At 49.1% G+C, this 16,667-nt stretch overlaps 1 protein-coding gene across 1 annotated transcript in view; it reads left to right on the top strand.

Annotated features, from left to right (window-relative positions):
* The first annotated feature begins 4,138 nt into the window (after window positions 1-4,138).
* The window catches only part of ABCB9 (ATP binding cassette subfamily B member 9), a 29,428-nt gene continuing 16,899 nt past the window's right edge, over window positions 4,139-16,667 (top strand). Inside the window, exons 1-2 of the mRNA XM_087423375.1 lie at window positions 4,139-4,223; window positions 12,830-13,520. Of these exons, the coding sequence (XP_087279501.1) occupies window positions 12,914-13,520 (607 nt within the window). The 5' untranslated portion in view covers window positions 4,139-4,223; window positions 12,830-12,913. The remainder of the gene's footprint in view (window positions 4,224-12,829; window positions 13,521-16,667) is intronic.

Raw genomic sequence — 16,667 nt, 5'->3', positions numbered from 1 at the left:
TCCACGTGTGCTCCCAGCCAGCAATGACGTGCGTTTTGTTGACTGCGTGAGGTGAGGTGTTATCTCCATTTTACAGATAGGAAACTGAGGCTCGGTGAAGTGCAGGGGCCTGTCTAGGGTCATAAACGTAGTGAGTGGCAGAACCAGAATTAGAACACCCATCCTTCTGTCCGATTCCAGAGTGGCGTGTGTGTATGTATATATGCATGTGAGTACGTATATATGTGTCTATACACGTTCTTCAGAATTAACATGGAGCACACATACAAAAAAGGGCACAAAAGCATACAGTTTGGTGAATTTTCACAAACTAGACATACCCATGCAACCAGCACTAGATCCAAAACAGAACATTCTAGCCCCACAGAGACTCCATGTTCCTGCTCAGTCACTATGCATCTCCCAAGGGTCCTAAGAGCAAAGATCAGTCTTGCCTGTTCTTGAATTTGACACAAGTCAAACCACGTAGTATTACTATTTTGTGTGGTGTGTCTTGCACTCGGCATTGCGTCCTGGAGATTCATCTGTGTGGTTGTGTGCAGCAGCAGTTCGTTCTTTTTCCTGGCTGCACACTATTCCGCTGGGTGACCAGCCATGGTGTGCTGAGCCATTCTGCAGCTGATGGACTCTGCATTGTTTCTAGTTTGGAGATGTCATAAATGAAGCTTCTATGAACGTTCATCTTTTTTGTTTGTTTGTTTGTTTTGTTTTTGTGAGGAAGATCAGCCCTGAGCTAACATCCATGCCAATCCTCCTCTTTTTGCTGAGGAAGACTGGCCCTGAGCTAACATCTGTGCCCATCTTCCTCCACTTTATATGGGACGCCGCCACAGCATGGCCTGACAAACGGTGCTTCGGTGCGCGCCCGGGATCCGAACCTGGGCCTCCAGCAGCAGAGGGCGCGCACTTAACCGCTACGCCACGGGGCCGACCCCTCATCTTTTTTTTTAATTGCAGTAAAATATACATAATATAAAATTTATCATTTTTTAATAGACTTTATTTTTTAGAGCAGTTTTAGATTCACAGCAAAACTGTGCTGAAAGTACAGAGATTTCTCAAATACTCCCTGCCTCCACATACACAGAGCCTCCCACACTCTCAAAATCCTGTAGCAGAGTGGGACGTTACAATCCGTGAACCTACATTAACGCATCATTATCGCCCAGAGTCCGTAGTTTACGTTAGAGTTCACTCCGGGATTTGTATGTTCTATGGTTTTTGATAATGTATATTGACGTGTATCCACCATTAGGGTATCTTACAGAATAGTTTCACTGCCCTAAAAATCCTCTGCGCTCTGCCTATTCATCCCCCTCTCCTCCCTAACCCTTGTAACCACTGATCTTTTTACTGTCTCCACAGTATGTAGCCTTTTCAGTTGGCTTTTTTCACTTAGTAATAAGTATTTTAGGTCCCTCCATGTCTTTTCATGGCTTGATAGCTCATTTCTTTTTAGTGCTGAAAAATATTCCATTGTCTGGATGTACCACAGTTTATTTATCTGTTGACCTACTGAAGGACGTCTTGGTTGCTTCCAAGTTTTGGCAAGACGAATAAAGCTGCTATCAACATCCATTTGGAGGTTTTTGTGTGGACATAAGTTTTCAGCTCATTTAGGTAAATACCAAAGAGCATGATTGCTGGATTGCATGGTAAGTGTATGTTTAGTTTCCCAAGAAACCGCCAAACTGTCTTCCAAAATAACTACCATTGTGTGTTCCCACCAGCAGTCACTGAGAGTTCCTGTTGCTCCGCATCTTTGCCAGCTTTTGGTATTGTCAGTGTTTTGGATTTTGGCCATTCTATTAGGTACGTAACGGTATCTCATTGCTGTTTTAATTTGCAATTTCCTAGTGACATATGATGTTGAGCACCTTTTCATATGTTTATTTGCCATCTGTATGTCTTGTTTGGTAAAGTCTCTGTTCAGGTCTTTTTGCCTCTTTTTTAATCAAGTTATTTGTTTTCTTATTGTTAAGTTTTAAGAGCTCTTCGTATATTCTGGATAACAGTCCTTTATTAGATATATCTTTTGCAGATATTTTCTCCCAATGTGTGGCTTGTCTTCTCGTTCTCTTGACATTGTCTTTCACAGAGCAGAACTTTTTAATTTTAATGAAGTCTAGCTTATCAGTTCTTTCTTTCATGGATCTGCTTTGGTGTTGTATCTAAAAAATCATCTCCATACCCAAGAAAATCTAGATTTTCTCCTATGTTATCTTCTAGGAGTTTTATAGTTTTGCATTTTCAACTTAGGTCTATGATCTATTTTGAGTTAATTTTTGTGAAAGGTATAAAGTCTGTGTCTAGATTCTGTTTTTTTGTGTGTGGATGTCCAGTTGTTCCAGCACCATTTGTTGAAAAGACTGTCTTTGCTCCATTGTTCTGCCTTTGCTCCTGTCGAAGATCAGTTGACTGTATTTACATGGGTCTATTTCTGGGCTCTCATTCTGTTCCACTGATCTATGTGTCTATTCTTTCATCAACACCACACTATCTGGATTACTGTAGCTTTATACTAAGTCTTGAAGTCGGGTAGTGTCACTCCTCCAACTTTGCTTTTCTCTTTCAATATTGTTTTGGCTATTTTCACACAGCAAAAATGACAGAGCCTGGATTTGGACTCAACTCTGAATCACTCTAACTTTTGGATAACCCATCTAAGATGCAAGTACAATCATATATTTGCTTTTGTTTTTGCACAAACAGTAACACACTTCAACCTTATTCTGTCTCTTGTTTTTACTCAATACATTTAGGAGGTCATTCCATACCTTTATATAACTTTTGTATATAGATAGATACGTAGATTTTTTTTCCCCTGCTACAGGGTATTCTGTTGAGCGATGCTCTGTAATTATTTGGCCAGTTCCCTATGGAAGGGTATTTAGGTTATTTCCAGAGTGTTTTTATGACAGTAACTATCTGCAAACTATTATCTTTGCTTCTCTCCTCAAGTCTATGTATAGAAGAAATTCCTACTGGGTCAAAAAAAAAAAAAGTGCATTTTAAATTCTGCACATCACCAAATTCCCCTTGAAGGAGGCTGTCCCATGTGAGTAGCAGAGGCTGTCAAATTCCAAGAGCGCTTGAAGCCTCTGAGTGAAGGACGGAGGGATGGATGGGGGGATGTCTTGCTCCACGTGCCGCCCCTCTGGGCCTCGACCTACTCTCCCCAGCTCTTAATTCAGGCCACACTGGTCCCTTTCTGTTCCTCCAATGGCCAGGTGAGTTCCCACCTCAGAGCCTTTCAACTCGCAGCCCCTTCCCCTAGAATGCTCTCCCCCAGACCTCTCTGTGGCTCCCTCCTTCTCACCTTTCACCTTTCTCAGAGCCCTTCCCAGATAAAGCAGCCCCATGGCACCTTCCATTGCCTCACCCAGTTTTATTTCCTTACAGCACTTACCGCCTCCTGAAACTGTCTTACGTCTTTACCTGATTTCCTGTCTTCCCCACGCCAGGGAGGATGGGAGTTTTCTCTTTTTTTCCCACACAGCTGTATTCAGAGCACCTAGAACCTAACACCTAGCAGTCACTCAGTGCACATTGCTGCCTCCGCTCTCCCAATCTCCACTGCCCAGCTCCATTGCTCTCCATAAAACGTATTCCCTTCCAACAGATATAATTCCCTTATTCATTCTGTGTATCTCCTGACTCCCTCACCGGAACGTCAGCTCCAGGAGGGCAGGGATCTTGTTCACTGTTGCATCTCAAACGGGTAGAATGGTGGGTGCACCACACAGAGTGGGTGCTGGACAGATATTTGTTGACAGAATGAATGAATGAATGAAGATCATAACCCCCACCCTGCAGGGCGGGCAGGCTGTCCCTCCAGAGGAATAGGCCCGCTAAGGAGCACGCTGCCCAGCAGGTGAGGCCGCTTCCCTCTGCTCAGGATGGGCCTGAGGCCTCCAGGGCAGGAGGGCAGAGCTGGAGGGCAGGGCAGGGCACGTGGGGGGCGGGGCTGGTCGCAGGTGGGCGGGCGGCTAGCGCTGGCCCCGCCCCCAGGAGGCCCCGCCCCGCCCGTCAGCTGGCCTGGGCGCCCGCCCCGCTGGGCTCCGACCTTGCCGCGGCGCAGCCCGGGCGGGAGGCGGGGAGGAGCGGCGGGAGGAGCGGAGCGAGCGCGGCGCCGGGCTCAGTCTCCAGTTAGCGGCGCGGGTGCTGCGCCTCTGACGACCTGAGCCCGCTGCGCCCCCTCCCCACGGCTCACGTCCTGCCAGGTAAGGTGACAGGTGAGAGCGCGGCGCCCGCCTGTGTCCGCCGGCCCGGGTCCTTCCCAGGCAGGGGTGCCAGTGCCAAGCCGGGCACAGGCTGGGGGGCGTCTGGGTCCCCCCTGCCCCGGGGGTGGAGTAGGCATCTCCGTTGAAGGTGGGAGCCTCCTGGGAGCCTTCCTGGCCCCCGCCCCTGTACCCCGGCGCCGCCCGCAGCGGCGGGTCCCAGCCCCCCATCCCTGCAGCATCCTTTCCACGCCCGCAGGGCGAATGTTGCCTTTATTTTAACCCCTCAGGCGCCGCTGCCTCTTGGAGAATGGTGGGGGTGCCTTTTGGTGAGGATCCTGGGATGGCGGTCCTCCCCGAGACTGGCACGTCTTCTGAGGGCTCCCCACCCCTCACGGCGGGGCCTGCCCACAGATCCTGAGCATCTAGCTGTGGCAGAAGCCTGGGGGGCCTGCCGACCTTGGCAGACCCCTTCCCCTCAGTCTCCCCAGTTGGCCAATGGGCTGGCGCTCCTCACTCATCCACCCTGGCAGTTAGGCCTGTGGGTTCCCAGGGGCCCTTCTCTTGTTTCTGGGACTCCTTTAAAACAGGGCGCCCCCTCCCCAGGCCTGATGTTAATTAAGATAGCTTTAAGCTGATCTGGCAGGATTCTCGGCCCTCTGCCCACTGTCCTACCCCCTGGAAATAGTCTGGCCTCTATTCCCCTCCTTCAGACGTGGCAGGTGCCAGGTGACAAGAGGAGAATGGTGGGAAGGCCACCATAGCTCCCCAGTTTGCCTGCCTGGAGCCACGAGTTACCTGAGACAACTTTCCCAAGTGCCAGGGTGAGGGCCAGCCCCAGCGTGGGATGTGGTGGGCTCAGCAAGGGGGGAGTCAGGATGGAACAACGTGGACCCAGCCCAGTCCTGGCCCTGCATCCAGAGACGCCACTGTGACACTGTCCCACGGAACCGGCCTCAGGCAGCCAGGGTTTGCTGAGCAGTGAATCGGCCTTTCCACTGCTGGGTGATGACCGCTGTGGGTGAAAAGTCCACTGAATTAGGGGTGAACCAAGCTCCTTGGGCCACCCGGGTCCTTCAGGACTCTTTTCTTGCAGTCCCCGAATAGCCTGGGTAAGGGCCCCCCCAGACAGTGAAGTGTTGGGTTTCCATCCTGCCTTTGCCTATTCTCTGCATGTGCTTAACTTCCCCAAGCCTCCATTTCCCCATCTGTAAGTTGGGATGATAACCGTGAGAACCTCCCAGGGTGGTGGCGAGGATTAACTGAGATGAGAGGTGCCAGGTCCTTAGCACATTGTCTAGGACTTGGTAACACTTCATAAACGGTGGCTGTCATGGTTGTAATGAGGACTGTTATTTGTTATCTCCTGGCTGTTCCAGACTTTCCTTTTGTGCAGCTGACAACTGGAGATGCCCCAACCACCATTTCTTCCACTGGGAAGAAGAGCCTTTGACAGGACCCCTGGTGGGGTCACTTGCTAATCCTGTGCCATTCCTTAGCATTTGGGGTCAAGGAGAGTTGCCCCTATCTGCCTGGGCCGTGTCAGGCCCTGGGCAGTACCTGCTCTGGCCACCACCTGTCCCTGTCCCTTGGGCCACACATGTCACTCAGATGCCCACAATTTGCCCTCCAGCTCCACCTGGCCGAGCCCGGCCGCGACCTCTAGGTCAGTCGGATGGAGAGCAGGGACATGCCTCCAAGCAGTCCTATGTCCCCATTGTCTCCTCCTCACAGTCTTGGCTGGCGGTCTTGTCTCCTTCACCCTCCTGCTCAGGAACTTTAAAAATAACAGAGTAGCCTGTCCCCACCAAGGGCTGTAACCCGACCCAAGTTGGATTCTGATCCATCAGACCTGGAGTTGGAGGACTCAGCACTTGGGAGGTAGGGACCCCGGTGCTGTTGCTGCTCTGCCCCCAGCTCACTAGGTGACCCTGGACAAGCCTCGCCCCTTCCCTCTCTGGGCCTCGGGAAGTTTCCCCATCCGTAAGACGTGGTTCAGATAGTCTGTGATGCTGGAGGGCAAAATTTTGTTTATTCTGGTGAAGATAAACAGCTGGGGCTCCCGAGTGGGTGGCCATCAAATGGGGTTGACATTACCTGAAGTGGAGGGGTGGCGAGAAGGATCTCCTTCAGTGACTTGGGGGGCCGGGGGTGCAGGGAGAGCCAGCCGAGGCCCTGGGCTGGTCTCTGGCAGATCTACCTCCTATCCCACTTCTGAAGCCCAGCTCCTTTCTGGGGGCTGAGGGACTCCTTGTGTTCACCGAGAGGTGAGCGGCAGCCGAGGTGGCTGGCCGGGCCTGGGCAGCCGGCAGTGGCTTGGCCAGGAGGCCTGGTGTGGCACCAGGCCAAGAGCATCCCTCTCTGGGCTCCAACTAGCGCTCACCCACTCGCTGGCTCCCCGAGGCTTCTGCATTGCAGCAGACAGGAGCCTGCACTGGCAGCCCAGTGGGGCTGGGGGTGGAGCAAGGGCTCGGGCAAGGGGTGTCTGTCCTCCCATGCCCGCCCCACTCCCTCCCCTGCCTTGATCCCACTTGTGGGAGGGACAACTGCTGACAAGGCAGCAATCTTCTCTGGGACAGACTTGAGTCTGCCTGGAAGTGCTGGGGTGAGGGCAGAGCCCAGGCTTGGGGACCATCACGCCCCTGGGTCCTCTCTGCATCTCAGACCCCTTCCGAGTGTCATTAGGGGGCTTGCCTACCCCTGGAGAGGCTCTTTTGAAGGATTAGGACTTTGGAGTGGAGAGCACAGACTTTGGAACCCGATGACCTGGGTTCACATCCCAGCTCTGCTACTTCCTAGCTGCGTGACCTGGGGCAGATCACTTAACGTCTCTGTGCCTCAATTTTCTCAACTGCAAAATGGGGATAATAATAGAACCTACTTCGTAGGATTCACGTGAGGATTAATGCATGTAAATCACTCAGAACAGGGCCAGGTTCACATTAACATCAGCAAGTGTCAGCTATTATTACTGTTACTGTTGTCATCATTGTCACCGTTACCATGGTCATCAGCTCTGTTTCCTGGCTGAGCCCCCTCTGGTATGCAGTCATGTATCACTTAATGACGGGGCTGTGTTCTGAGAAATGCATCCTTAGGCGATGTCGTCGTTGTGTGAACATCGTAGAGTGTGTTTACACAAACCTAGATGGTACAGCCTACTGCACTCCTAGGCTCTATGGCACTCATCGTATGGGACCACTGTCATACATGCACTCCGTTGTTGCCTGAAACGTCGTTTTGCGGCCCAGGACTGTAGACTCTATTGTGCTTAGGTGAACCCTCCCTCTTAGCACTTGTTAAATTGACAGGTGTCTTAGCTTAGCAGTTTCGAGCCTGGATTCTGGAGCCAGACAGCTCTGGGTTCAAATCCCAGCTCTGCTGCTCACAGGCTGCGGGATCTTGGGCAAGTTATTAACTTCTCTGGGCCTCAGTTTCTCCATCTGCTAAATGGGGACGAGGATAGTGCACATCTTACAAAGCTGTTGTGAGGATTAAATAAGCGAACACATATAGAGCACTCGCGGCATGTGAAGGGCTGGCTCAGAGGAAGGGCTGTGCCACGTGCCTGGTACCTTGTAGTTCTTGGGCACCTGCTGTGTCCAGGTGTGTGCGACAGAGGGTGAGAGGCAGGTGCTGGGATCCTTCACATACTGGCTGAGGTCCTGGCTTGGACCTTTGCTAGCGGGGTGATTTGGGGCACATGCTTTTCCCTCTCTGTGTCTCTGTTTCCCCAACTGTAAATGGGAGTGTGGAAACACTGCCTCATGGGGTTGTGTGGGGTTTCCGCCACTCCAGAACGTGAGGTCCATCGCCTTGGTTTGGGCACCAGAGCTGTGGGGGAGAGGGTGTCTCAGGCTGGCCCCCCTTCCCGGTCACTATTCAGTTACCCCTCTGTTGTTCCATGCCTCCCCCCTCCACCTGGGGACTCCAGAGCTTTGCCCATTTTCCAGGTGGGACAACAAAGACCCCAAGAGAGAAACGGATGCAACCAAGTCAAGGGGTAGCACTCAGACGCACACCCCGGCCCAGTCCTCATTCTACCCTGGACATGCCCCGTTCCCAGACTCAGGCCTCCAGGACCACGTCCCACAGTGTCCCTGCAGCTCCTGGGGTCTCCCAGGCCCCGGCTGAGTCCTGAGGGGCCCAATGTGGGGGGTGCGTTGGACGAAGCAGACATCAAGGTCCAGAAAACCAAGGAGGCCTAGGGCTGGGGGTGACGGCCAGCCTGGGCTGAAAGAAAAGATTCTGGGGACGTCCAGGCAGATGCGAAAGTCCCTGGGTCACTCTAGGGCCTGCAGCCATCTCCTCTTGGTCTAAGAGGACAAAGGTTTATTTGGGGAGATAGAAGTGAACAAACATTTATTAATCACCCACTGTATATGGTGATAACAATCAGCAGCAATTTTTTCCCTATTATTTTATGTTTATTTTTTGAGGTAACATTGGTTTATAACATTATATAAATTTCAGGTGTACATCATCATATTTTGATTTCTACGTAGACTACATCATGTTCATCACCCAAAGACTAATTACCATTCACCACCATACACATGTGTCTAGTCTCCCCTTTTGCCCTCCTCCCTCCCCCCGTCCCCTCTGGTGACCACCAATCCAGTCTCTGTCTCTATGTGTTTGTTTGTTGTTGTTTTTATCTTCTATTTATGAGTGAGATCATATGGTATTTGACTTTCTCCCTGTGACTTATTTCGCTTAGTGTAGTACCCTCAAGGTCCATCTATGTTGTCACAAATGGCAATATTTCATCTTTTTTATGGCTTAGTAGTATTCCATCATGTATATATACTGCATCTTCTTTATCCATTCACCCCTTGATGGGCACTTATGTTTTTTCCAAGTCTTGGCTATTGTGAATAACGCTGTAATGAACATAGGGGTGCATATATCTTTATGCATTCGTGTTTTCATGTTCTTTGAATAAATACCCAGCAGTGGAGTAGCTGGGTCATATGGTAGTTCTATTCTTAGTTTTTTGAGGAATCTCCCTACTGTTTTCCATAGCGGCTGCACCAGTTCACACTCCCACCAGCAGTGTATGAGAGTTCCCTTCTCTCCACATCCTCTCCAATGCTTATTTCCTGTCTTGTTAATTATAGCCATTCTACGGGCGTGAGGTGATAACTCATTGCAGTTTTGATTTCATTTCCCTGATAATTAGTGATGTTGAACATCTTTTCATGTGCATGTTGGCCATCTATGTATCTTCTTTGGAAAAATGTCTGTTCAGATCTTTTGCCCATTTTTTAGTTGGGTTGTTTGTTTTTTTGTTGTTGAGATGTATGAGTTTTTTAAATATATTTTGGATATTAATCCCTTATCAGGTATATGGTTTGCAAATATCTTCTCCCAATTGTTAGGTTGTCTTTTCGTTTTGTTGATAGTTTCCTTTGCTGTGCAGAAGACTTTTAGTTTGATGTAGTCCCATTTGTTTATTTTTTCTATTGTTTCTCTTGCTTGGTCAGACATGGTATTTGTATAATTTTATTTATTTATTCTTCCGCCAAAGCCCCAGTAGATAGTTGTATGTCTTAGCTGCTCATCCTTCTAGTTGCTGTATGTGGGACGCGGCCTCAGCATGGCCGGAGAAGCGGTGCGTCGGTGCGCGCCCGGGATCCGAACCCGGGCCGCCAGCAGCGGAGCGCGCGCACTTAACTGCTAAGCCACGGGGCCGGCCCGCAGACATGGTGTTTGAAAATATGCTGCTAAGACCAATGTCAAAGAGTGTACTGCCCGTGTTTTCTTCTAGAAGTTTGATGGTTTCAGGTCTTACATTCAAGTGTTTAATACATTTTGAGTTAATTTTTGTGTATGGTGTAAGATAATGGTCTACTTTCATTCTTTTGCATGTGGCTGTCCAGTTTTCCCAGCACCATTTATTGAAGAGAGTTTCCTTTCTCCATTGTATGTTCTTGGCTGCTTTGTCAAAGATTAGCTGTCTGTAGATGTGTGGGTTTATTTCTGGGATCTCGATTCTATTCCATTGATCTGTGTGTCTGTTTTTGTGCCGGTACCATGCTGTTTTGATTACTATATCTCTGATTACTATATTTTGAAATCAGGGAGTGTGATGCCTCCAGCTTTGTTCTTTTTTCTCAGGATTGCTTTGGCTATTTGGGGTCTTTTGTTGTTCCATATAAATTTTAGGATTCTTTGTTCTATATCTGTGAAAAATGCTGTTGGAACTTTGATAGGGATTGCATTGAGTCTGTAGATTGCTTTAGGAAGTATGGACATTTTAGTTATGTTAATTCTTCCAGTCCAAGAGCATGGAATATCTTTCCATTTCTTTGTGTCTTCTTCAATTTCTTTCAACGATGTTTTATACATTTTATACATTTAAACAATTGTGCAGGTCTTTCACCTCTTTGGTTAAATTTATTCCTAGGTATTTTATTCTTTTTGTTCCAATTGTAAATGGGATTGTATTCTTGAGTTCTGTTTATCCTAGTTCATTATTAGGGTGTAGAAATGCAACTGATTTTTGTATGTTGATTTTATATCCTGAAACTTTACTGTATTCATTTATTATTTTTAAAAAATTTTTGGTGGATTATTTGGGGTTTTCTATATATAAAATCGTGTCATCTGTAAATAGTGATAGTTTCACTTCTTCCTTTCCAATTTGGATCCCTTTTATTTCTTTTTCTTGCCTGATTTCTCTGGCTAGGACTTCCAATACTATGTTAAATAAGAGTGGCGAAAGTGGGCATCCTTGTCTGGTTCCTGTTCTTAGAGGGATAGCTTTCAGTTTTTCTCCATTGAGTATATGATATTAGCTGTGGGTTTGTCATATATGGCCTTTATTATACTGAGGTATTTTCCTTCTATACCCATTTTATTCAGAGTTTTTATCATAAATGGATGCTGTATCTCGTCAGATGCTTTCTCTGAATCTATTGAGATAATCATGTGATTTTTATTCTTCATTTTGTTAATGTGGTGTATCACACTGATTGATTTGTGGATGTCGAACCATCCCTGCATCCCTGGAATAAATCCACTTGATCGTGGTGTATGATCTTTTTAATGTATTGTATTTGACTTGCTAGTATTTTGTTGAGGAGTTTTGCATCATGTTCATCAGTGATATTGGCCAGTAATTTTCTTTTTTTGTGTTGTCCTTGTCTGGTTTTGGTATCAGGGTAATGTTGACCTCGTAGAATGAGTTAGGAAGCCTCCCCTCCTCCTCAATTTTTTGAAAGAGTTTGAGAAGGATAGGTATTCAGTCTTCTTGGAATGTTTGGTAGATTCTCCAGGGAAGCTCTCTGGTCATGGACTTCTATTTTTTGGGAGGTTTTTGATTACTGTTTCGATCTCCTTACTGGTGATTAGTCTGTTCAAATTCTCTATTTCTTCTTGATTCAGTTTTGGAAGGTTGTGTGACTCTAAGAGTTTATCCATTTCTTCTAGATTATCCAGTTTGTTGGCGTATAGCTTTTTGTAGTATTCTCTTATATCAGCAGCAATTATTATGTGCCAGGCAGTGCCAGAACTCACGTTCATGCACTGAACCTCACACTCCCGCTTTACAAATGAGGAAACAGCTTCAGAGAAATTAGTAGTAATAGTAGTGGCAGTAGTAGTAAAAACTGACCATTTATTGCCATCTTTGCTTGTCTCAACTTCATCTGCAAAGTCCTCCAGATCCTTGCCCCCGCACCTCTCTGACCTCGTGGGGCCTCCTTGCCTCCCTCAAGCACATCTGCATGCTCCTACCTCAGGACTCTGGCCCTGTCTGTTCCACCCGTCCAAAATGCTTTTCCCCCTGATATCCCCATGGCGGATTCCCTCACCTCTTTCAGTCTTGCTCAAGTGTGACCTTCACAGCAAATGTCTTCCCTGGCCCCCCTGTTTAAAATTGCCCTTGGACTGACTCGTAGATACAGAGAACAAATTGGTGGTTGCCGGTGGGGGGTGGGGTGGGGAAGGGCAAAACAGGTGAAGGGGATAAGAGATACAAACTTCCAGTCATAAAATAAATGTCATGGGGTGTCATGTACAGCATAAGAAATATAGTCAACAACATTGCAATAACTTTGTGCGATGATGTGTGGTAACTGGTCTTATCAGGGTGATCATTTTGTGATGTAAATAAGTGTCGAATCACTATGTTGTACAACTGAAACTAATACAAGATTGTTTGTCAACTCTACTTCAATAAAAATAAATACAAATTAAAAAATAAAATAAAGTTGCCCTCACTCCCCCCTTGCCCCTATCCTCTGCACCCCACTCTTTTTTCCCCCAGCCCTTATCTTAACATACTATATCATTTACTTATTATGTTCATTATCTGTCTCAGACACAAGTGTGTCATCTCCACAAGAGCAGGGGTCTGTAAATTTTGTTCATTATTAAATCCCCAACACAAAGAACAGAGTCTTTCTGTTAAGCGGCCCCCAGAGGGCACTCAGTAAACATTCCTTGAATGAATGGAATCCTCACAGCACCCCTGTGAAATCAGTACTCTGTCCGTGCCATTTTACAGATGAGTAAACTGAGGCTCAGAGATGTCAAGTGACTTGCTCAAGGTCCCACAGCCAGCAAGTAGCAAACCTGAACCCCTTGCCCTGTTGCCCGTACAGGTCTGACCTCGCCCCATGGACAATGGCCTTGCCCCCGTGAGCTAGAGCCTGCCCCTCGGCACCTGCCCACCGCCAGCCAGCAAGATGCAGCTGTGGAAGGCGGTGGTGGTGACCCTGGCCTTCATGAGCATGGACATCGGCATGACCACGGCCATCTACGTCCTCAGCCACCTGGACCGCAGCCTGCTGGAGGACATCCGTCACTTCAACATCTTTGACTCGGTGCTGGACCTCTGGGCGGCCTGCCTGTACCGCAGCTGCCTGCTGCTGGGGGCCACCATCGGCGTGGCCAAGAACAGCGCGCTGGGGCCCCGGCGGCTGCGGGCCTCGTGGACGGTCATCGCCCTCGTGTGCCTCTTCGCGGGCATCTACACCATGGTGAAGCTGCTGCTCTTCTCCGAGGTCCGCAAGCCCGTCCGGGACCCGTGGTTCTGGGCCCTCTTCGTGTGGACTTACATCTCGCTGGCTGCCTCCTTCCTGCTCTGGTGGCTGCTGTCCACGGTGCGGCCGGACGCCAAGGCCCTGGAGCCGGGGGCGGGTGCTGAGGCCGAGGCCGGGGGCTTCCCTGGGGAGGCCCGGCCCCCGCCCGAGCAGGCCTCTGGGGCCACGCTGCAGAAGCTGCTGGCCTACACCAAGCCCGACGTGGCCTTCCTCGTGGCGGCCTCCTTCTTCCTCATCGTGGCGGCTCTGGGTAAGTGAGGACCCGCGGGGCCTGGCGGGCACCCAGGAAATAATTTAGGGGGGTATAACCCCCTTTTCTTTTATCTTAAATTTTTAACATTTTACTTACATGGTTCAAACATCAAATTGATACGAAAAGGTAAACATTGAGAGTTTCACTCCTAATTCTGCCCCTGGCTACCCTGACCCCCCTGCCCAGGGCCAACTACAGGGAAAAGTCCCAGAAACTTCCAAGTGGGCAAGAAACCACTTTTATTCATTTCTCGTATGTACTTCCAGTGTTTCTTATGCGGCTACGTGCACACACAAACACGTTATTCTCCCCACCTCATACACTCTATTTTGGGTCTTGCTTTTTTCATTTGAAAATATATTCTGGAATTTTCCCAACTTCATTCTTTTGTTTGGCTACATAATATTCCATATATTATTTAGTCGGTCTCCTGTTGTTGGACTCCTGGGTTGTTTTTGGTCTTTTTCTCTTACAATAAATACATTTCATGTAAATGTGGGTATATCTGTAGGATAAATTCCTGGAAGTGGGATCACTGGGTCAGAGCATTTTCTGTAACGAAGCAGAATAGAGACCATCCCAGTATGTTGTCTGTGGAAAGATTAAGTAGTTTCGTGAAACTTTCAGTTATGTGCGCCTGTGTGTAAGTGTGTCCTGGTTTGTGATATAAAATGTGTTTGTCACTGTGGGTCTGGTCCAGGCAGTTTGAAAGCCCCACTCTAGCACCGTGGGTGGGACGGTGACATTGCGGGGTGGAAACTCCATGGGAGCTGGGGCAACAAGGCCTGGGTCCGAATCCCAGTCTGGCTCCTTCCCTGGCGGTGTGACTATGGGCAGGTTCTCGAAGCTTCCAGAGCCTCACTTCCTCTTCTGTGAGACGGAGATTAGTGTCCTTACTCCATGAGGTTGTGAAGCTTGAATAAAGCAGATGGGAGAGGGGCGAGTGCAGAGGTTGGTGCCACACGGTGAGCACTCAGGAATGTGAGTGATCATGCGCCATTCCGTGTGCAACACACAGGGACAGAGTCTGGGAGAGGCCACCAAGATGGAAGGTTCTCAAAGAGGACAGGCGGACCCGGGAACTGGCCCTGGTTCTGCAGCCCCTTCCTCTTACTGTCCACCCTCCACCCTCCCAGTCCCGGCCCCTTAACCGCTCTGTGATTTTAGGCCAGTTACTTAACCTCTCGAAGTCTCGGTCTCCTCAGCTGTAAAATGGGCGTAGAAACAGTGCCCACTGCACTGGGGGTTGTGAGGTTCAGTGAGTTAACACGAGGAAGACACCCTGGACACTCCTGGCACATAGAAAACACCCAAGAACTTTCAGTGGCTGTGAGTACTGGGGTGACCCCTTTCCGTTTAACCAGATAGTTTCTCCTACTCACACTTCAAGGCCCAGATGTCCCCTCCTCAGAGAAGCCTTCTCGGATTCTACCAACTACGGCCCTTTGTCTGCACCTCAGTCATAGTGTTGGTGACATGAAAATCATGCATCTACCCTCCTGCCTCCACTACCAGGCTCTGAGCCCCACGGGGTTGGGGGCCAGGTCCGATTCACCCTGGTTCCCCCGATACCTGGCACAGAGGCAGGCTCACGGAATGAATGAATGAATGAATGAATGAACGAACGAACAGATCACATCCTGCCCATGCAGGCAGATGGCGCCCCAGGACCTCGTTTCCCCCCTGCCAGAGCCCTGTTGTCAGCCAGTGTGTGCTCAGGGAATGCGGATGTCCTGAAATACAGCCGAGCAGCTTCTGCTGGCCTGCAGGATTGGGTTGAAGTTAAAGTCCCTGGACTTCACTGATAACTTTACACAAGTTTACTGAACCCGGCCAACCTCCAATTTTCTCATCCTGAAATGGGTGCTTCGTTGGGTTCCTGTGAGGATTAAATGAGATGAAGCATGGTGCCTAGCAGAAATCAGTTCTTCGTGAAAGTTAGGTGCTGTGATTATTAATAATTGTTTTTCAATCAACAAGCATCCAGTAGGGCCCAGCTTTTTCTGACACCTCATAATTTTAAAGAAAAACTGCCCACTGGATAAAAAGGTCAATTTTAGTGTTGAGTATCTCCTAGTAAATTGAGATGCTTTAATATGAATTTTGTGGCAACCCGACTATATAAACTTGGACAAGTAACTTGACCTCTCTGAGCCTCAGTTTCCTCATCTGTAAAATGGGAAGAATAATAATACCTATAGGATTGTTGGGAGGCGTTTGAGACTTGAAAGAGATGAGACAGCAGATATCTGGGGTAACAGTGCTCCAGGCAGAGGGAACAGTCCATGCAAAGGTCCTGAGGCAGGAAGGTGCCTGGTTGTTAAAGGGATACAAAGAGGCCAGAGGAGCTGGAGTGCGATGAGGGATGAGGGGTGTAGAAGATGAAGTCGGGTCAGTCACAGGGGCCCGATCGTGCAGGACACCGTTGGCCACTGTAAGGACTTTGACTTTTACTGTGGGTGAAATGGGAGCCATTGGACTGTTCTGAGCTGAGGGACGACAGGATCTGATTTCGGTGTCACAGGATCCTGCTGTCAACTGAGTGGAGAACAGGCTGACGGGGACAGGGGCGGGGAGAACTTGGAGTTGGAGATAGTCCAGGCAAGATTGGCAACTTGGACTCAGATGGGGCAGGAGAGACAGTGAAAGTGTTCGGGTTCTGGAAATATTCTGAAGGTGCAGCCACAGGATTTGCTGACAGATTGGAGAGTTTCGCGTGGTTCTTGTGCAGATTCGACAGAGAGTTGGCACAGGTGTGTGGCACAGCGCCCACACCCAGTAAGGGCTCGAGAAACGTCTGCGGTGGGTAACATTGTCGGTGCTTGCTGGAATCAAAGTGCTGTTGGAGCTCACTGATGTCCTTTTCTCTCCTGTGGGTAAACTGAGGCAGAACTTCAGCTCAGGCAGAATTCCACAGCGGTGGCTGGAGGCCCCATCTGGCTGAGGACCGTGGGGACTCAAGTTCTCTAGGCTGCCACCTTGTGGTCCCTGTGCCCCAACCAGCAGAGGGCACCAGAACCCCACAGAAGGCCTCACGGTCCCCCCTGAGCCAGTGTAGAGCTGGCCAGGGAGGGGCTGGCAGGCCTGCCCAGGATTCATTCACTGACCTTCATTGAGCGCCTACTGTATGCCCAGCCCCGAGCC

Source organism: Ceratotherium simum, chromosome 35, assembly GCF_057802395.1.
Source record: "Ceratotherium simum simum isolate JZ-2026a chromosome 35, ASM5780239v1, whole genome shotgun sequence".
NCBI classification, from domain to species: Eukaryota; Metazoa; Chordata; class Mammalia; order Perissodactyla; family Rhinocerotidae; genus Ceratotherium; species Ceratotherium simum.
The sequence above is the reverse complement of the archived record's forward strand: the minus strand, read 5'-3'. Positions and strand labels throughout refer to the sequence as shown.